Genomic DNA, 22,194 nt, shown 5'->3' with positions numbered 1-22,194 from the left:
TCTGCAGTGGGCCATGCAGACACGGAGCTGTAAGTGGGACAACAGTATCCTGCGGGTCCACCAAGACCTGAGTGTGGAAGTGGCCAGGAGAAGAGCAGGCTTCAACCAGATTATGTCAATCCTTTTTAAGAAAAAGGTGAAGTTTGTGTCATAATACACACACAAGTATATGATGGTGCACAGACAGGCAGTGATTAACACACAGGATGACCAATGAACACACAGAACACAGCAGCCAATCACCAGACAGGACATGACCATTATAAAGCCAGAGGGCACTAGTTTTCCCGCTCTCTTGGGATCCAGCCTCTGAGACAGTCAGAGCCCGTGAGCAACAACTAAAACATCCACCACGTGGTAGTAAGATAGTCTGGTCAGGTTGGCCTCAGGTCTCCAGTCAAGTCAGCATAGTGTCAACCCACAGTTAAAGTATGTATGATAGTTAAAAGTTCAATAAAATCAAGTTGCATTTCTTCAAGTGTTGGAAGCCTGTCTCTCTCACTGCTGCAGTAAACGCAGTCCTTGCAGACCCAGCTTACCCAACACATCATGGTACCAGTGAGTCATGCTCGAGTTTGGCGGACCTACCTTGAGATAGTCTGCCTTTGACCAGCGATTAGCCATCCGGTAACGTGGACAGCGTCCGCCCTCCCCCACAGCTTCGCATCGCGGCAACCTCGGTGCAAACTGGAAGATTTTCAAGCAAAAGTTACAGCTGTATCTTGAAGCCATCAACCTCGAAGCCGCATTGGATGCCAGGAAGATCGCTCTCTTCCTCTCTACAGCCGGGGACCACGCTATCCACATCTTTAACTCCCTCACCTTTGCTGAAGGTGAGGACAAGACAAAGTTTAAAACAGTCCTGCTGAAGTTCAACAGCCACTGCGACATTGAAGTCAACGAGAGCTTTGAACGCTATGTGTTCCAGCAGAGGCTTCAGAGTAAGGATGAACCTTTTCAGTCCTTCTTAACCCATCTCCGTATCCTCGCACAGTCCTGCAACTACGGCTCCACTTCCGACTCCATGATCCGCGACCAGATCGTTTTCGGGGTCCACTCCGAACCCCTTCGCCAGCAGCTCCTTAAAGTTAAGCAGCTCATCCTCGCCATAGCCATCGAAACCTGCGTCCTCCACGAGCACGCTAACAACCGTACTCCCATAGCAAGGCGGCAGAGACGGCGCGGCAAGGCCCCCACGATGCGGAGCGGCTGCAGGCCGTAAAACAGCTCCAGGGCCTGAGTCTGGATGAGGGCAGCCATTTTGTGCGCTTTTCCCGGGCTCCTGCGCATGCGTGCCACGGCCAAGACGAGGCTGATGACCGAACTGCGCAGGTGCGCACATCATTCGACTGCACCATGCATGCACGGTGGTGCACGGAGCGTCCTGACGCGGCGCCATGATGTGCAACAACCGTGGCTCTGCTCATTTAAAGCGGCAATGTCCTGCAAAATCTCGAAGCTGTCTCCAGTGTGGCAAGCTTGGCCACTACGCAGCCCTGTGCAGATCTGCTCAACTGCCCAACACACAGCGATCCCGCCGCAGCACAGGAACGTCCGGTCAGTACAGATTCCGACTCCGACATGGTTCCAGATCCCGACACCGAGGGCCTCACATCCCCATTCCGGGTGGGCATCATCACCAAGCATACGATGCTTTCAGCCAAGAAGGTGAAACAACTCCCAGTGATGAGCATTGATCCAGACGACGAGTGGTGTGCCACCCTTACGGTCAACAAGGCTCGCATACGCTTCAGGCTGGACACTGGCGCTTCAGCCAACCTCATTTCAAAGTCTGACCTTGACACCATCCGCACCAAGCCAAGCATTCTTCCATCGGCCTGCCAGCTCCACGACTACAATGGCAATGCCATTGCTGCCAGTGGCTCATGCCAGCTTGCGGTATCCCATCGTTCTTCGAAAGCGACCCTGCATTTTGAAATTGTAGGAACCAACAGAGCTTGGTGCTCGGTGCTCAGGCCTGCAAAATCCTGAATCTTGTGCAGCGGGTTCACACCATGTCGTCCGCAGAGGCAACGGCCTCGCCAGATGTCAACTTCCAAACCCAATTAGATGATAGTCTGGTCAGGTTAGCCTCAGGTCTCCAGTCAAGTCAGCATAGTGCCAACCCACAGTTAAAGTATGTATGATAGTTAAGAGTTCAATAAAATAGAGTTGCATTTCTTCAAGTGTTGGAAGCCTGTCTCTCTCACTGCTGCAGTAAACGCAGTCCTCGCAGACCCAGCTTACCCAACACATCAGTTTGGACTGTTGTATCCGGCCCGTCTCTGGGTCACGCACGAGGAACAGCACTTTTATTTCGAGTTGCCTGAGGGCACGCTGGACTTCCTGAAAAGGAAAGGACTGGTGGTGGACTGAGAACTTTTGAACTTTTCTGCAGCTTTCATGGTTTTTTCTTCTTTTTGTTTCTCTGTTCTTTAAAAAAAAGTTTCTTGTTTTCTGTTTTGTGGAAGCAGTTTGTAATGCCTTCTGTATTGATTTGGGACCAGTGGCAGAGCTGAGTGAGTTAAGGTTTTCATTTGCACTGTTGGGGGCTGGAGGTGTGCTTGTTTAGATTTTGGTGTTTTTCTGTCGGGCAATTGTGTGGGGATTGTTTGATGTTGGAGTATGTTTGCATGAGCGGGAAGCTGGGGAAGGAACAATAGGTGGGAGATTATCCGGCGCCAGGGATGGGGGCCACCAAGCTAGCTGGGCCGACTAGCTCACGGAAGCGCAGTGGGGGGGGGGGGGGGGTGTATATGTTTGGTTTATCAAAGGGGTTGGGTTACAGAGTATTGTTACTAGTGGGGGAGGGTGTGAAAACTGGCGAGGGAGGGACTTGGGCCAAGGGACAGAGAGGAGGTTGGGGGCGGGCTGGTGGAGGCGTGGAGCACGGGCTGGAGGTGAGCCTAAAAAAGGGGATGGTTTATTGGCAAAGGGGGGGGGGGCAATAAGCCCCCCAACTAGGCTGATCACCTGGAATGTTCGAGGGTTCAATGGGCCGGTCAAGAGGGCACGTGTGTTCGCACATCTTAGGGGACTGAAGGTGGACGTGGTAATGTTGCAGGAGACGCACCTTAGAGTAGTTGACTAGATTAGATGAGGAAAGGCTGGGTCAGTCAGGTCTTTCACTCGGGACTGGATTCAAAGACTAGAGGGGTCGTGACCCTGATCAATAAGCGGGTGGTGTTTGAGGCGGGTAGAATAATCTCGGATGTGGGAGGTCGGTACATTATGGTCAGTGGGAAACTGGAGGGGGTGCAGGTGGTATTAGTAAATGTGTGCGCGCCAAATTGGGATGATGTGGAGTTTATAAAGAGGATGCTGGGGAAGATACCGGACCTGGACTCGCACAGGTTGGTCATGGGAGGGGACTTTAATACAGTTATTGACCCTGGCTTGGACCGGTCAAGCTCGAAAACGGGCAGGGTCCCAACAATGGCAAAGGAACTAAAAGGGTTCATGGAGCAGATGGGGGGTGGATCCATGGAGATTTGGGCAGCCGAGGGTGAAGGAGTTCTCCTTCTACTCGTGCGTGCATAAAGTGTATTCCCGGATTGATTTCTTTATTTTGAGTAGGGCCTTATTGGCAGGGGTGGTGGACACGGGGTACTCGGAGATCGCAATCTCAGACCATGCTCCGCACTGGGTTGACCTGCAGGTTAGTAAAGACAGTAACCAGTGCCCGCACTGGAGGTTAGATGTCGGACTTTTGGCTGATGAAGGGGTGTGCGAGCGGCTGAGGAAATGCATTCAGAACTACCTGCAGGTCAACGACACGGGGGAAATTTCAGCAGCGATGGTCTGGGAAGCACTGAAGGCGGTGGTCAGAGTGGAACTGATCTCAATACGGGCCCATAGGGAGAAGGTGGACAGGGCAGAGACGGACTGACTGGTTAAGGAGATACTACAGATCAATAGGAGGTATATAGAGACCCCAGAGGCAGAGCTTTTAAGGGAACGGCGGGGTCTACAGGCAGAGTTCGGCTTGTTAATCACAGGGAGGGTGGTGGAGCAGCTGAGAAAGACGAGGGGGGTGGTCTATGAGTATGGAGAGAAGGCCAGCAGATTGCTTGCACAGCAGCTTAGGAAGAGCGAGGCAGCCAGGGAGATCGGGAAAGTAAATGACGGAGATGTGAACCTGGTTGGAGATTCAGCAGGGGTGAATAAGGTGTTTAGGGATTTCTACAGTCGGCTGTATAGGTCGGAAACCCCCTACGGGGTCGGAGGGGATGAGGCACTTCTTGGGGGGGCGGATTTTCCCAAAGGTGGATGGGGAGCTGGTGGAAGGGCTGGGGGCCCCGAACGGGTTGGAAGAGATAGTGGAGGGTCTGAAGGCCATGCAGGCGGGTAAAGCCCCTGGGCCGGACGGGTACCCAGGGGAGTTTTATAAAAAGTTCTCTGGGATATTGGGGCTGGTGTTGATGAGGATGTTCAGTGAGGCACGGGAAAGAGGGGTGTTGCCCCTGACGATGTCACCGGCCACGATTTCACTGATTCTGAAGTGGGACAAGAACCCGGAGCTGTGTGGGTCCTACAGGCCGATATCCCTGTTGAATGTGGATGCCAAACTGCTGGCCAAAAGTTTGTCCTCCAGGATTGATGATTGTGTTCCGGACGTTATTGGGGCAGACCAGACTGGGTTTGTTGAGGGTAGGCAGTTGGTGGCCAACGTAAGAAGGCTGTTAAATGTGATCATGATGCCCCCGGAAGGTAGGGAGGTGGAGGTAGTGATCGCAATGGATGCAGAAAAGGCTTTTGATCGGGTAGAATGGGATTATCTGTGGGAGGTACTGGGACAGTTCGGATTTGGGTGGGCCTTTATTGACTGGGTCAGGTTGCTGTATCAGGCTCCTGTGGCAAGTGTACAGACGAATAGGACAACATCAGACTATTTTAGACTGCACCGGGAGACGAGACAGGGATGCCCCCTCTCCCCACTGTTGTTCGCGCTGGCTATAGAGCCGTTGGCGATTGCTCTGAGAGCCTCAAGGGGCTGGAAGAGGCTGGTCCGGGGGGGGGGGGGGGGGGGGGGGGGGTAGTGCACAGAGTATCGCTCAATGCAGACGACCTGCTTCTGTATGTATCAGACCCATTAGAAAGGAGGAAAGAAATCATGAGGATTCGAGGGGAATTTGGCCGGTTTTCGGGTATAAGCTAAATATGGGGAAATGTGAGATGTTTGCGGTCCAGGCGAGGGGACAGGAGAGGCGATTGGGGGAGCTGCCGTTTAGATTAGTAGGGGGAAGCTTTAGGTACTTTGGCATTCAAGTGGCGGGGGTATGGGACCGGCTGCATAAATTAAATCTGGCCCGACTAGTAGACCGAACGAAGGACGATTTTCGGAGATGGGACGCGCTCCCGTTGTCATTAGCTGGGAGGGTGCAGACGGTGAAGATGACGGTCCTCCCGAGATTCCTGTCCGTGTTTTTAATGTCTGCACATCTTTATTCCGCGGTCCTTTTTTAAACGGGTCAACAAAGTGATCTCCGGCTTTGTTTGGGCAGGCAAGACCCCACGGGTAAGGAAGGTAATGCTTGAGCGGAGTCCGGGAGAGGGCGGGGTGGCGATGCCAAATTTTAGTAACTATTACTGGGCGGCGAATATAGCCATGACCAGGAAGTGGGTAGTGGGGGAGGGGTCGGCATGGGAATGCATGGAGGTGGCTTCATGCAAGGGCACCAGTTTGGGGCATTGGTAACTGCGACCCTGCCGTTCCCGCCGGCACGGTACTCCACAAGCCCCGGGATGGTGGCGGCCCTGAGAGTCTGGAGGCAATGGAGGAGACATGTGGGAGCAGTGGGAGCATCTGTCTGGTCCCCAATCTGTAATAATCACCGGTTTGCCCCGGGAAGTAAGGATGGGTGGTTCCGGATATGGCGGAGAGCAGGGATTGAGAGGATGGGGGATATGTTTATAGAGGGGAGCTTTCCGGGTATGAGGGCGCTGGAGGAAAAGTTTGGGTTGGCGAGGCGAAACTAATTCAGGTGTCTGCAGGTGTGGGACTTCCTACATAAACAGGTGTCAACGTTCCCGCTTCTACCGCTAAGGGGGATTCAGGACAGGGTAGTTTCCAGAGGGTGGGTAGGAAAAGGGAGTGTCTTGGACATTTACAAGGAACTTAAAGGGTCAGAGGAGACGCAGACAGAGGAGCTGAAGCGCAAGTGGGAGGAGGAGCTTGGAGGAGAGATAGAGGATGGTGTATGGGCGGATGCGTTGAGTAGAGTCAATGCGTCTGCAACATGGCTCAGCCTGATACAATTTAAGGTCATTCATCGGGCTCATATGACAGTGGCCCGCATGTGCAGATTCTTTGGGTGGAAGACAGGTGTGCAAAATGTGCGGGAGGATCAGCGACCCATGTCCACATGTTTTGGGCATGTCCGAAGCTTAGGGGATTTTGGCAGGGGTTTACAGATGTCATGTCCACAGTGTTAAAAACAAAGGTGGCGCTGAGTCCAGAGGTGATGATTTTCGGTGTGTCGGAAGACCCGGGAATCCAGGAGGAGAAAGACACAGACGTTCTGGCCTTTGCTTCCCTGGTAGCCCGGAGACGGATATTATTAGCTTGGAGGGACTCAAAGCCCCCGAAGTCGGAGACATGGCTGTTGGACATGGCTAGCTTTCTCTGTTTGGAGAAAATCAAGTTCGCCTTGAGTTGGTCACTGTTAGGGTTCGCCCAGAGCGAAGGTGGCAGCCATTCGTCGAGTTCTTCGCAGAAAATTAATCGTCAGCAGAAGGAGGGGAGGGGGGATTAATAAAGGTGGGACCTGTAAGGGAGGGAGACGGCTTTTGCATTAGGTTTATAGTTTCATGTACATTGTTTACTGTGTTGTTGTTATAATATCAAAAAATACCTCAAGAAAATGTTTATTAAAAAAAAACATGCACTCATTGTCAGACTTGTTCGAACAGTTTAAGGTTACAGTATGAATCAGGCACAAACTTACAATGGCTGCAAGATGTTCATGGGATGCCAGAGTTTCAGGAATTTTAAACTGCATTTAAACTGTAGTTTTAGGACAAAGTAGTTTCACTAAAGTTATGGTGCAAATCTGGCCGAAGTCTGGAGTTAAAACCTCACTTGATACTGAAGCAAAAACTTCATACTTTGTGTAAGGAAATTTCCATAGAATTTATCGAATCCCGACAGTGCAGAAGGCGGCCATTCGGCCCATTGAGTCTGCACCACCGACCCTCCAAAAGAGTCCTCCTCCCCTCTTCCTCCCCTCTTCCTCCTATCCCAGTAACCTTGCACATTGATCATGGCCAAATCTCAATCCAATTCATTCTTGACTCAAGTGGGGCCTCAACTCTGACAGAATGTTACCACAGAATTATAAAGGTGGAAATAGTGAAGGTTTATTGCTGGTGTATAGAATAAAGGCGATGTTATTTTTTATCATCTGCCTGTGGTTATGTCTATTGGAACAACTCAGCACTTGCAGCAGTGTCTCAGGCAGTAATTTCTGTGCTGTACTGTTTCTTTTGTAAATTTAGAATATCCAATTCATTTTTTTTTCTAAATAAGGGGCAATTTGGCATGGTCAATCCATATAGTATTCACATGTTTGGGTTGTGGGGGTGAAACCCACGCAGATGTGGGGAGAACCCGGGTCCTCGGTGCCGTGAGGCAGCAGTGCTAACCACTGCGCCACCCTGCTCCCCCACCCCCTCCCTGTGCTATAATGTTAATTCCTCTTACAGGTTCCAAATGCAAAAGTGTACACAGGTGCTACACTTCACTCAATACTATTCCTGAAATGAAGCTTATTTTGGAGTTCAGTAATCAATATGATGCAATAAAACTCAATGATCTTTCTTTTTCAGCTTTCAAAAAATTATATATACGTATAGAATTTTTAAAAATCATCGAGGACGCTTTATGGTTCAGGTAAGAATGCAGTTGAAGTTATTTGATCTACTATTGTGCTTTTCACTGCAGTAACCAACATAGAAAATCATTTCTCAAAGCATAAGAGGCAATTTTCCGATTGTTCACTCAAAATGCACTTCAGGTGCAAAGTTAGCTCATAGGAGATCTAGACCATTCTGTTAATCTTGGGTTCATTAACTAGCTGCCATGCACATAACGTAAATCAGGGGTGGGCAACTACGGCCCGGACAAAGGTTTTAATGCAGCCCGCCAATGAGGTGCCCGGAATCATAACCGGCATTTTTGAAAAGCCGCCGGGGAAAAGCCGCTGAAGTAAATGCGCTTATTCAATAAGCGCATTTACTTCAGCGGCTTTTCCCCGGTGGCTTTTCAAAAATGCCGGTTATGATTCCGGGCACCTCATTGGCGGGCTGCATAAAACGCGTGTAGTGGGGTGGATGAGTGGGGCTGTCTCATGGTCGTTTAGTTGGGTGTGCGACCAATAGGAGTCCAGGTTACAAACAATAAGCCTTATTATTGTTTGTAACCTGGACTCCTATTGGTCGCACACCCAACTAAACCGACCAATAAGGCAGCCCCACTCATCCACCCCACTACGCGCGTTTTTATCGTTGACTTGGCTAGGCTGTGCTTCTGTCAGTGTTAAGGATCAGCACAAGCAACTTGACACCTGATTTCAATAAACTGGTAAATGACTGCAGTCAGATGCATCATTCTCATTGACATTGTTCTGTTAATTACTGAGTTACTTTGTTTTTCAAATAAATGTGCTTTTTTTTCTTTAAAGACCTTTTATTTTGGCTATTTAAAATATTAATTATTTTACTTAATATACTATGCGGCCCTTTAAAATTGTGAATTTCTGAATGTGGCCCTTGCACGGAAAAGTTTGCCACCCCTGACGTAAACCGTGACATACAAGTCAATCTGGCGTATGAGATGACCCAATTTCTCAGCCCAAAAATCGGCATATAAGTCGACCCTCATCCTTTCAGCCATGATATACTCATGTTAGTAGTCAGCTTCAATTTTCACCCCACTTCCCAGTACCTTATAACTGGGTGCAAAGGGATGAAACAGGTGATTCGAGCTATGTTGCAAAGATAGGCATGAGTTTACGACATTCTTATACACCATCACCCCTGCGGGCAAAAAACGAAGATTGCAACCACCCAAACGCAAATGGCTCACCTTTCTACTCAGTGAATAAGTTGACCCCCATTTCTGGGGACATTTTTCGAGGCTTCAAAGGCTGACTTATTATACACTGACATCCAGGGTGAATAAAATCTTCTCCCTGATGTGAAAGGGGTTACAGAAGCATTCCGCTAGCACTTATATCATTGTGCATCCTTTATCCATGTAATAATATTCCTTTGGATCTGATTTCTCAACCAGCTGCTTTTCCCAGCTGTAAAGATGATAATGTTTTATGATCAGTTGGCTGAGTTACTTTCCTGAATACTGAAGAAGAACTGTAATAAAAATAATAAAGGTGTTACATTTATTTTGCACCTTAATTTTATTCAGCAATAGATAAACATACTTAGATGTTGATTTGTACAACTTAAGAGGCTCGATGCATTTTCAAATTTGAGCTTTTTATTAAGAATAATAATCTTCATTAGTGTCACAAGTAGGCCTACATTAACACTCTGTTTAAACTTAGTAGAATAGCAGTGGTCAACGAGAGGTGCTATGTGGTGTTGAGCATCTAAGGCATCCATCACTGATAAGAATCTACATTGGATGTTTATTGATACAACTATATGTGTGCATTTTGGGCGTCGGAACCTCTTTTTCTCTTTTATGCAGGCAAGCTACTCTTCATGAGATGTTTGCAAGGCTAGGGGAGGGGGAGCATTGTTAGGCGGCAGCTTCCTGATTGGCACTCCAAGAAATCTTCTTCAGGGGATAGCAACAGAGCAAGTATGATTAAGTAGTTTGCATCAAATTTAGAAGTGCGACTCATGGTCCTGCACAATCAATGCACCTGACCAATCTTGTTTTAACCTTCATGTACTGACCAGTCTGCTGTGCATAATCAGTACTTTGACTTTATTTCCGGTTTCCAACATTAATGATTTCTCTTTTTATTCCATCCAATTTGTATTGTTAAAGAACGACTCCAGAGACCCATCATCCGATTGGGACTCAGCATCTGAATCTCTTCCTTATTGATCTCTACACAAAGATGTTACTCTTATTTTTAAATCTAAAATATTGGTCAAACACTGGTTATTTCATTTTTGAATCTTTATGTTGGAGAACTGGGTGCTACTGCACTTTTTCCGTTAACCTCGGAGACATGGTCTAAACTACAGTCCAGAATGATAGACTGCGCAATTCCTCTGTTAACCTGCTACATTTATGATGTAGAATGAATGAAAATGAAAATCGCTTATTGTCACAAGTAGGCTACAAATGAAGTTAGTATGAAAAGCCCCTAGTCGCCACATTCCGTCGCCTGTTCGGGGAGGTTGGTACGGGAATTGAACCGTGCTGTTGGCCTGCCTTGGTCTGCTTTAAAAGCCAGCGATTTAGCCCTGTGCTAAACCAGCCCTAGAATTGGGTAGTTTTAATTTTAATCGCAGTGCATGTTGACCAAAGCAGCAAGCTGTACCTGAATTAGGAGTGATTCTGCACTGACATCCCTCACCTGAACAGTCACTGAAGACATGTAAATAAACCTTGAAATCGCAACATGTAGAATTGTTTAATACTTTTGTTAGTATATTCAAAGACATTTTATAAAGGATACAGGGTATATTTTTCTCAAAGAAGAGAGGAGTTTCCCAACAGTGAAATAGACATTAAAAAGTTGAGAAGCTTATATTGTATACCTAACCTAATGTATTATTAATTCAGTACAAAGCTTGGAAGGTTGCAGTTACTTGCATATGAACAACATTCTGACAAGTTGACTATTCAGTGAACGTGAATGGATTATGCTAGTTTTTAACAGGATAATTGTATTTTCATATACAGACAGGGTTTGGAGTCAAAGAAAAATTCTTCAAAACCTTGGCTGATTTAATTGCTTACTATAAAAAACCTGGCAGAGGTCTAGTGATTCAATTAATCTGCCCTTTGGAAAGAAGCAAAACTAAAGAGGAGGATGAAGATAATGATTACGAAGGTATGGTAAATTCTTCTGTAACTTAATAAGAATTATGTTTTATCCCAGTTTCTATAAATGCTATTAACTTGACAGCAGGAAGAAGTGAACAAAATTAGGAATGGAATAGAGTAGCATAAAATGATAGGGGAAAAAATTGAATAAGGCCAAAAACGGACGCAGGGATCTTAATGCATGATTAATCCATACCCATTGCTTCCGATGCAGGTAGAAAACTTGCGTGCAAAACAAGCATGCAAACGTCACGCTGCCTGCTAATTTAAATGATTGTAGCATGTAGTTCAGTGCTAAATGCACTGATGAGTGGCTGCACACCTCAGCAGGGGTCTAGATTTTGTGAGACTCACACGATTCAAAGCTATAGCCTGCACTCCGTTAAGGCAGACTGCACCTCTTAAAGGGGAAGTGTATTCTGGCCACAGCAGATGCTACAAGTGACTATGGAAGACATTCTAACCAGGAAGAACACTTTCTTTTTTTAAAAAATAATTTTTATTGAATTTTTTTTTACAAAATATATAACAACAAACAGTAACAAACAACAATAAAGCAACATATTAAGCATAACACCCCCAAGACCGTAGCAACGCATATATCGAGCCCCCCCCCCCCACCCCCCACCACCTCAAACCCGGTAAGCAACAAAGGAACTTGAAAATAAATTAAATTAAATAAACATAGTCAACACCACCCCCCTTTTTTCCCCCCTCCCCCCCGGGTTGCTGCTGCTGACCTAGCTCCCTATCGCTGAGCCAGAAAGTCGAGGAAAGGCTGCCACCGCCTAAAGAACCCTTGTACCAATCCTCTCAGGGTGAATTTGACCTTCTCCAGCTTAATAAAACCCGCCATGTCATTGATCCAGGTCTCCACGCTTGGGGGTCTCGCATCCTTCCACTGTAGCAAGATCCTCCGCCGGGCTACTAGGGACGCAAAGGCCAAAACACCGGCCTCTCTCGCCTCCTGCACTCCCGGCTCCACCGCAACCCCAAAAATCGCGCGTCCCCAGCCTGGCTTGACCTTGGATTCTACCACCCTCGACACCGTCCTCGCCACCCCCTTCCAGAACTCCTCCAGTGCCGGGCATGCCCAGAACATATGGGCATGGTTCGCTGGGCTCCCCGAACACCTTCGCCCCCTACTCATCCTAGTCCCGGACATATGGGCCCGGTGCAGCACCTTGAATTGGATGAGGCTAAGCCGCGCACATGAGGAGGAAGAGTTAACCCTCTCCAGGGCATCCGCCCATGTCCCATCCTCGATCTGCTCCCCCAGCTCCCCCTCTCACTTAGCCTTTAGCTCCTCTACTGACACCTCCTCCACCTCCTGCATTACCTTGTAGATATCAGATATCTTCCCATCCCCGACCCAGACCCCCGAAAGCACACTGTCCCTCACCCCCCTCGCGGGCAGGAAAGGGAATCCCTCCACCTGCTGCCTAGCAAACGCCTTTACCTGCAGGTACCTGAACATGTTCCCCGAGGGGAGCTCAAATTTCTCCTCCAACTCTCCCAGGCTCGCAAACCTCCCGTCAATGAACAGGTCCCTCAGCTTTCTGATGCCCGCTCTGTGCCACCCCAGGAACCCCCCATCGATGTTCCCCGGGACGAACCGATCGTTCCCCCTTAGCGGAGCCTCCATCGAGTCCTCCACTGCCCCCAAATCTTGATGGTAGCGCCACCATCGGACTCGTGGTATACCTCGTAGGAGGGAGCGGCCACAGCGCCGTTACCAGGGCCCCCAGGCTTGTGCCTCCACAGGACGCCATCTCTAACCTTTTCCATGCTGCCCCCTCCCCCTCCATCACCCACTTGCGCACCATCAACACATTGGCCGCCCAATAATACCCCGAGAGGTTGGGTAATGCCAGCCCCCCACCATCTCTGCCCCGCTCCAAGAAGACCCTCTTCACCCTTGGGGTCCCATGCGCCCAAACAAAGCTCATGATGCTGCTAGTCACCCTCCTAAAAAAGGCCCTAGGGATAAGGATGGGCAGGCACTGAAAAAGGAACAAGAACCTCGGGAGCACCGTCATTTTGACGGACTGCACTCTACCCGCCAGCGATAGCGGCACCATGTCCCACCTTTTAAATTCCTCCTCCATCTGCTCCACAAGCCTGGTAAAATTAAGCTTGTGGAGAGTCCCCCAACTCCTGGCCACCTGCACCCCCAGGTACCTAAAACTCTTCACTGCCCTCTTAAACAGGAGCCTACCAATTCCCTCCTCCTGATCTCCCGGGTGTACTACAAATACCTCGCTCTTACCCAGATTCAGCTTATAGCCGGAGAAGCCCCCAAACTCAGCCAACAGCTCCATCACCCCCGGCATTCCCCCCACTGGGTCCGCCACATACAACAGCAGGTCGTCCGCATACAGCGATACCCGATGTTCCTCCCCACCCCGCACCAGACCCCTCCACCTCCCTGACTCCCTCAACACCATAGCCAGAGGTTCAATGGAAGAACACTTTCTAATGGCACAACTAGAAAAAGAGTATGATCTGAGACTCTCTAATGCATCACTCAAGGCCTTGGTACAGGAGATGAAATGAAATTAATGAAATGAAAATCGCTTATTGTCACGAGTAGGCTTCAATGAAGTTACTGTGAAAAGCCCCTAGTTGCCACATTCCGGCGCCTGTCCGGGGAGGCTGGTACGGGAATCAAACCGTGCTGCTGGCCTGCTTTAAAAGCCAGCAATTTAGCCTGGTGAGCTAAACCAGGAGATGGACATGAGGACAGGTTTTCAATCCAGAGGGTACCAGGAGGCCCTCCAGACAGGTACTGTGAGGGAATGGGGGCGGATAACTGCTGCGCAATGTCAGCACTATAGCCCTGAGAACCTGCACAGAATGCTGCAAGAAGTTCAATTATCTCACATGAGTGGTCAGTGATTGCATCTTCAAATGTCAAATCTTTACTTCTGAACTAATCACCTCATATGCTCCTCTCCACCACAGACTCACCAACTAGGAATCTATGTCAATCACAACTCATTCCTCGCGTTCGTTGTTTCAGCATACCTTCATGCACAGCACTGCTGAAACTTTCACAACCACATCTCACAGCTTACACTCATTGCTATATATTCAACGGACAAGTTCCTCACACAGACTCATTGCACAACACTCATTGGCATGCTTTCTTCTCTCTTGCACGACAAGGTGATATACAACCACAGGTCAGCAGCTCTGAATCCACAGGGGACAGACTGTATATCTTCACCCTGATTAGTATAATCACAGGGGTCCCGAGAAGGTCCAAATGGAATCTTTCATCTCGTGCATCTGTGCATCCTGACCCCTGGGGTGTGTTTCTCCTTGGTCCTTGTATGACAGGCAGAAAGGATAAAGAGCTGACCACTCCCAAGGGTGAAGAGATGCTGCTTTGTCACCATCAAGTCCCGGCCACCACACGTAGCTTCCAGCCGAGTGTCTTTATTTTGTTTTTTTTAACTTTTTCCAATTAAGAGGCAATTTAGCATGGCATATCCACCTATTCTACACATCTTTGGGTTGTGGGGTTGAGATCCATGCAAACACGGGGAGAATGTGCAAACTCCACATGGACAGTAAACCGGGAGAGCATTTTCGCTTTGGAAAATCCCGGGTATCCATCCTGCAATATGGCATTCCTGCCTTGGCTCGGGTCTAGGATACGGGCTCTCCGCAAGAGAATGCCACCTTCCATGCTAAACTCCTGTTGTTTAGTCACGAAAACCCAAGCTCTTTAGGCAGTTTTTTCTTCTGTCCCCCATGCAGGGCGATGTGGCGTAACTTCGCTAAGGTCGGGTCCTTTGTGACCACTCACGAATCTGCGAGGCTATGACTGGCAATGTGCCCATAAAATATGGTGCCAACATGACTTTGTCTACTACTGGCGGGACCAGGGGCGGGGGGGGGGGGGGGGGGGTGTGTGTGTGTGTGTGTGTCAGCAATGGGAGATGGCTCAAAGCATCCGTGTGCACAATTTGTGCAGCTGGGCGATACTTAAACACATACTCATTATAATGTCAATCCACATATCAGCAACAACAATCCCATTCTCCTATGAATCCCCAAACAACTGCCAGCATGTTAACATAAACAAATAACAAAAAGGAATCAGGAATCACCCATAGTCACCATTAATAAATACAGTCCCCACCCCCCAACCCTCCCAACATCCCCCCCCACCCCGACTAATGTTCGATGTTATCCAATTCTTGAAAGTGCATGATGAATAACGCCCATGAATTGTAGAACCCCTCCATCCTTCCCCTCAGTTCAAACTTAACCTTCTCAAGAGTCAAGAATTCCAATGGTACCCCCGCCACGCCAGGGCACAGGGTGGAGAGGTTTCTCTCCATCCCAACAGGATCCACCTTTGGGCGATCAATGAGGCGAAGGCTACAACATCTGCCTCCGCACCCATTTCCAACCCCAGCTGGTCCGACACCCCAAATATGGCCTCCCGAAGGCCTGGGTCCAATTTCACGTGCACCACTTTAGAGATGACCCTTATAACTCCTTCCTGTAATCCTCCAGCCAGTCGCCTTTTAGCTCAACAGCTGAGGCGGCAAACGGCTTCCCAGGAGATTGTGCAGATAAGGGACTAGAGCGGCAGTCTGGTTTCTGCCCCTGATTCAGCTGATGAATTACCGCTATCAGGCTTCTTCCCCTGTTCTTTCTGGGCAAATCCTCGATGTAGGCACCTTATTGTCTTAAACAAGTGGGGTTTTAAATAAAAATACTCTCAAAAACTTGGCGAAAAGGCCTTAAGACTGTACCCTTGCAGGAGCCACTATGTGCACGTCTTCGTCCTAAATATTGCCACCGGAGGTCCCGTCTTGTGTACTCATGAAGACCTCTGTGGGTATTGATGGTCACATAATTTGTAACCACTACTCAGGTGGACGGTTTTATGTGGCTTCAGCACCGGGATTACAGGTGCTGCCCATGCCGAATAATTCCCAGGTTTCCCAGCCAGCTGAGCTTGTTGTCAGCACATGCAGCCACACCTCCGCTCCTCACCTGCCAGAATGCTAATGCCCTGTTATTATACACCACCTTGTCATGCAAAAGAGACGTGCTAAGGTGATTTTCCTGCCACAGTTGAATAGTTGTCAGTTTGTGCAAGGTGTGTGAATGTGTGGTTTCCAGCAGTGTTAGTTGTGTGGGGGTGAGCTGAAGCAAATTGATGTGAGATTGATGTAATTGTTGATATCTGATTGAAGAGAGTCTGGTGATTGGAGCATTGTGTGAACCTTTGGTGGAGTTGGTAAGATTTGACACGCAACACTACATTTACTTATTTGACCACTTGTGTGAGGTTATTAAACATTTTTTATCAGGATCCTCAGCTTCAGACTGTTGACTTTGATCTCCAAGACCTCCCGCTCCCACTGCATCTTGCGCACTTGCCTTGAGGGCCCACCTGAGGAAAAAAGACACCTCTCATCCAGTCCACCTCCTACACCAGTAACTCCATCTCAGGATCCGAAAGCAGTGGGGCAAACTGTACATCTCGCAACATTTTGACTCTTTCCTGAAGCTCCTTCAATGTTGCCCAAGTAGCTTCAGCACATACTGCAGCAGTATGCACCTAGCCTTTAAGAGACGTAGGACGCGATTTAATGACAAAGAAACAGAGTCCCGTTTTGGGCGCATTTAACGGGTGTTTCTCGGCTCCTGCAGTACTGTGAACGACCCTGCTATTAAACAGGTTTCTCGGGCCTTGGTGAGGAAAGCCACAAAGAGGCTGCCCTTAGCTTCATTTCCTACACTGACAAACCAAACGCAGCCCAGTGCAGAAAGAGAAAATTGGCTCCCCGATCTCTTGACCCCCCCCCCCCCCCCCCCCCCCCCCACCGCGGCCTTCAGACACTGCCACCACCCCAACTTACCGATTAGGGCAGCCTCAAGACCCCCCCTCACCCCACCTTATAAGGGCAGGGCAGTGCCAGGGTGGTAGTGCCGAGGTGCCCGGGTGGAATTGGAGTATCAACCTGCCCAGAACCTGACCACCCGGGGGCCTTTGATCGTCTGGGAGACCGCCCCAGCTGCCGTTACACCTGATCCACGTTTGTGTGGATTAGCGCTAAAAGGCGCACAGTCGAGATCTCCCAGGCACGGGTGTTCGATCCTGGGCTTGGGAGACTCTGGAGTAGACATAGTGCCAGGGTCCCAGTTTCAATTCCTGGCTTGCGTCACTATCTGTGTGGAGTCTGCACGTTCTCCCCATGTCTGCGTGGGTTTCCTCCGGGTGCTCCAGTTTCCTCCCACAAGTCCCAAAAGACGTGCTTGTTAGGTGAATTGGACATTCTGAATTATCCCTCTCTGTACCTGAACAGGCGCCGGAATGTGGTGACTATATACCCCTTTACATTAACACTGTATATGTGGTGATTATATCACCTTTACATACCCCTTTACATTAACACTGCAATTAAGTTACTGTGGAAGGGATTTTCACAGTAACTTCATTGCAGTGTTAATGTAAGCCTACTTGTGACACTAATAAAGATTATTATTTTTACTTAAGTGATCTGGACCCCACCTAGTGAGGACGAGACCAGATCGCAACAGCTTGCAGATCTCATTAGAAATTGCGAGGCACCCGAGCGACTTACCAACCTCGCCGCGTTGAGTCAGGCACGACGAGGCCATGTGATCGCGGCCATAGTCTGACTTTAGGTAGTGCAGATTAACCTGAATTTGAGCTCCCTGCTAAGACATGTAGCCACTCAGCAGCATACAATCATGGAAATAAGCAGCCAATATGCTGCCTGCATCACTTCAATTGGGTGTGGAATTATTACACCTCACACATTGCCATTCCCATGTTCATATAAATAATTAGTACATTGTTTATATAAACAGAGTAAAACAAAGGGGTATAATAACTGGGTGGAGAAGTTGGCAGGTGGGGTGTAACAAAACAGGCAATCATCCTTTAATCAAGCCTTGACATTATTAGCTATTTCACTTACAGCCACTGCCAGACTCTTCATTCTTTTATCCTCTTTCTTTTGCAAGACCTCATTGATTATATGAAGAATATATGTTATTAATATTTTATTAGAGAGAATATTATCAGAGGCATCAACTTTTTACAAATTCATTTATGGGATGTGTGCATTGCTGGTTAGGCCAGCATTTATTGCCCATCCCTAGTTACCCTTCAGAAGGTGGTGGTGAGTCGCTTTCTTGAACTGCTGCAGTCTCTGAGGTGTAGGTACACCACAGTGCTGTTAGGGAAGGGTGTTCCAGGATTTTGACCCAACAACGCTGAAAGAACGGCAATATATTTCCAAGTCGAGGTGATTCGAGACTTGGAGGGGAACCCCCAGGTGGTTGTGTTCCGAGTTATCTGCTGCATGGGGGCTTGGAAAGTGCTGCCTAAGGAGCCTTGGCGAGTTTCTGCATTGCAGGTGGCGTGGGGTGGATTCAGTGGAAAATCCCATTGATGGTGGCAGGATCTTCAATGGTGGGCCACCTCTCGCAGCCAAGAAACAAACTGCAGGAAAGCCAGAGAACCTCGCCCAGGATAAAGTAGGAACAAATAACAGTTTTGCCAACGGCAGCACGGTGGCACAGTGGTGAGCACTGCTGCCTCATGGCACCAAGGACCCAGGTTCTATCCCGGCCCGGGTCACTGTCCGTGTGGAGTTTGCACATTCTCCCTGTGACTGCGTGGGTTTCACTCCCACAACCCAAAGATCAAAGATGTGCAGGGTAAATGGATTGGCCCTTAATTGGAAAAAATGATTTGCCACAAAGTAGATTGAAAATGACTTTGAAATTATTTAAATGTTATTTCAATATAATCTCATATTTTATTGTTCATTTGTCTTTTATTTTGCAGAAGTTAATGATGCTGACTATGTAGAAGTCCTCCCTGAATGAAAATGATCAAAGTTATTGAATGGAAGAACAAATTTTTTTTTCTTAAAGTAATATAGACATCGTAGAAAAAAATGGCAACATATACAGCAGCATAATTTGTGCCTAAGTGCATAATAATTACATTATAAGAGTGTAATCACTTCAACTGGATGCAATATGAATATGACATAAAACACACACAGCTTCACTCCCTCCCCAGCAGACAACCTTTATTTATTGTAAATAGATTTTAATGTTCTTAGTCACTGATTTGTAAAATTCCTCAGCAAATTTGCTCAAGAAAATGACTCTGAAGCTTCAATTTTCTGGTCAGTGGCAAAGTGATGATGCTCACTGCTGATCTCGAAGAAATCCTTGTAAGCTTATACTTCACCTTTCCCGACATTCATTTGATTCTGCTGCCAACTTTCGGAAACTTCAGTGTACAGCAATAGTGATGTCATCAAGCAGCCAATCATATTGAAGAATTCTCCCAGACCAGAAAGCAGAACATAAAATGCGTTGGTTATCCTTCATTTTTTAATCATTTTACAGAAAATGAAATGAAGATTGGGATGCACACATTGGATTAAAGTAGAGGCTGACATTTTGTCAACTAACTATGAAAGTTAATTTAATATTAAAAACCTGTGGTATCTTTTATAATGGAGGAATTTGACATTTCACAAATATAAAATTAGACGTTGAGAGCTAGAAAGGTTGTTCAGTGGCAATCATTATTCGGTAACCCTTTAAAAATCTTGTCTGATCACCTCGAACAAGGCATCATTTTTCTGACTTTTCTACAGAGGGATTAGCATGTAAACTGTGGAAGACCATATCAATTCAAATAAAGATTTTCATCTGTTGGGAATTCAACAGCGCACCCTACAGAGGAATCGGAACAACTGGCAGCAGCTTTCCATGATTAACTACACATGGGTGGGCACCAGATTATGCTGTCAGGTCAGAGTTGTAATGATGTTGAACACTAACAGTTTCAACAGCACTACAACCACGTAAAGCACGGGCAGCACGGTGGCGCAGTGGGTTAGCCCTGTTGATTCACAGCGCTGAGGTCCCAGGTTCGATCCTGGCTCTGGGTCACTGTCCGTGTGGAGTTTGCACATTCTCCCCGTGTTTGCGTGGGTTTCGCCCCCACAACCCAAAGATGTGCAAAGGTAGGTCGATTGAACACACTAAATTGCCCCTTAATTGGAAAGAAAATGAATTGGGTACACTAAATTTTTTAAAAACCACATAAAGCATTTGGGTTAATAAGATTTTCACAAATTATTCCATACTTGATGTTCTGGTGGAAAAAATATTTTTAAAATCTTAAAATTTTCATTTGTGTTTATGTGCAAATGAGTAAATAAAGAGAGATCATTAAGCTATGGTTCCCCATAATCGTAAAAAAAATATTATAGTCACAATTTTCTATTTGCACCTCATTTAATTGCAATTCCTATTTTAACACATTTATTTTCAAAGGCTGTTTGAATACAATTTCCTTTATTTCACTTCCTGCTGAAATGTAAGTGTGGCACTTAGAACTTCCATTTTAATAAGATGCATCACCTTACAACCTAAGGCATTCCCCTCTCAATTCAATTAGATTCTGTTGTCATGAGTTGTGAGCACCTGTTTGACCTGGGTTCCACCTGTTTGTCAGTGTCGTTGTGTGTGGGGGAGGATGTCAAATTTGCAGTTGGCTCAATTTAAAAAGCACCATGATTTGCCACTGCATGAATAAGTAGATTATTTGAACAGTCTGAAGGAATTGTAAATTCAAAAGCTAGTTGAACAGAAGCACGGCATTCCTGAAATGCAGGTTTCTACCATTCTGAAATAAAGAAGGATGACTTTGATTCACCGTTCCTTCACGTCGGCGGGATTTCCGTTCCCGCTGCAGTGAATGAAGATTTGGCTGTCCTTGCTGGCAGCGGTAGCGAGGTGGACACGCAACAGAGAGTTCCGCCTGATGTTTTGAAAGATTCAAAAAGAAATAAGATTAGGCTAAAAGAAAATGGAAGTGTATGAGAAAGATGTCTGTTGTTGATTAAACACTGCTCTGGAGATTTAATCAGAAAGGAGCTCAGAAAGTCCAAAGTGACAATTGAAAGCTAAAGTTAATAAGCTTGCCAAAGGACTTAGTGTAGAATTCTTCGAAGTACTAAATAGTTGAATGAATTCCTGAGCAATGGGAAGTGAGTCAAAGCCTTGATTATGAATCTCCGATTCGAGTTCGCCCCACCAACACTGCCAGCGAGAACGGAGAATTTGGTACTCAGCCAAACTCCACTCACTGTAGCAGGGCCAGAGACTTGTGCCCGCGTGAATGGACAGAGAATTCAGACCCTTATCTACAAAAAGCTGAGTGGATAGTGACCAACCTGCATGAACTGACTACATAGTGTCAGGTTTATTATGAGTATCTACCTGACTGTTCTTACAATAGTGATGAGACGAGCCTTTTCTACCATGCAATTCCTGATCAAATTATGCAAAATATGGAGAGAAGTAAAATGCAGCAAAATGAGAAAAGGACAGTGCACATTGTCATTATGAGTTAGTAACTTGGACTTGGACAAGGTGAAACCTCTTGTGGAAGGGGAAAGTGAAATCCCACATTGGTTTGACAACATGGAAACTTTTCTAACCTGTTATGAAAACAATGCTACTGCTTGAAAAGCAGAACAAATTTCAGAAATGGTTACATACATTCAATGCCAAGCAGGGAATAGCACAAGACAACGGCATTTTTGATGGCCGATACCATGTGACAATCTTCTGGATGGCAGGGTCCAATTTGTGCCATCCATCATCATTTCCACCATCAAGCTGAAGGATCCAGGAACTAATCATAGTCTGAATCAACAGTGCACCTGAGTACCTGATGGTTTCCATTTAAGATGGAACAGATGAAACTGTTATTTCACAAGTTATGAACATCTATATTATGTTGGATGCTATGCACTCATGCAGTAGAGTTTGTAGTTTATGTAATGGAAGAGAAAGTGCAACGGTTATTGGCTTTAGATTCCTACCAAAAAAATGCAGAGTTCTATGTAGCTAAAAAAGATCAAGAGATAGCTGGCGGGATTCTTCATCGGCCGTGCTGAAATCGGGAAATGCGATTGGGTGGAGCATCGCGCTTGAGCGGAAAATCGTGGCTAGCGCCAGGCACCCAACAGAATGCCAAGCCCTGGTGCCTCAACAGCAGCGTCAGTGCGTTCTACTCAGCACGTAGAGTAAATGCCGTTGGCATATCATTAGTGCGCCTGACCCAGTATTCT

General features: G+C 47.2%; 1 protein-coding gene across 1 annotated transcript in view; it reads left to right on the top strand.

Annotated features, from left to right (window-relative positions):
* si:ch73-264p11.1 (uncharacterized protein LOC100000923 homolog) overlaps positions 1 to 19,972 on the top strand; it is a 38,849-nt gene extending 18,877 nt beyond the window's left edge. The window contains exons 3-5 of the mRNA XM_038801228.1: positions 7,828 to 7,891; positions 10,883 to 11,033; positions 18,876 to 19,972. Of these exons, the coding sequence (XP_038657156.1) occupies positions 7,828 to 7,891; positions 10,883 to 11,033; positions 18,876 to 18,916 (256 nt within the window). The 3' untranslated portion in view covers positions 18,917 to 19,972. The remainder of the gene's footprint in view (positions 1 to 7,827; positions 7,892 to 10,882; positions 11,034 to 18,875) is intronic.
* Positions 19,973 to 22,194: the final 2,222 nt, after the last annotated feature.

Source organism: Scyliorhinus canicula, chromosome 7, assembly GCF_902713615.1.
Source record: "Scyliorhinus canicula chromosome 7, sScyCan1.1, whole genome shotgun sequence".
In the NCBI taxonomy this organism is placed as follows: Eukaryota; Metazoa; Chordata; class Chondrichthyes; order Carcharhiniformes; family Scyliorhinidae; genus Scyliorhinus; species Scyliorhinus canicula.
Note: the sequence above shows the minus strand (reverse complement) of the source record. Positions and strands in the feature narration are given on the sequence as shown.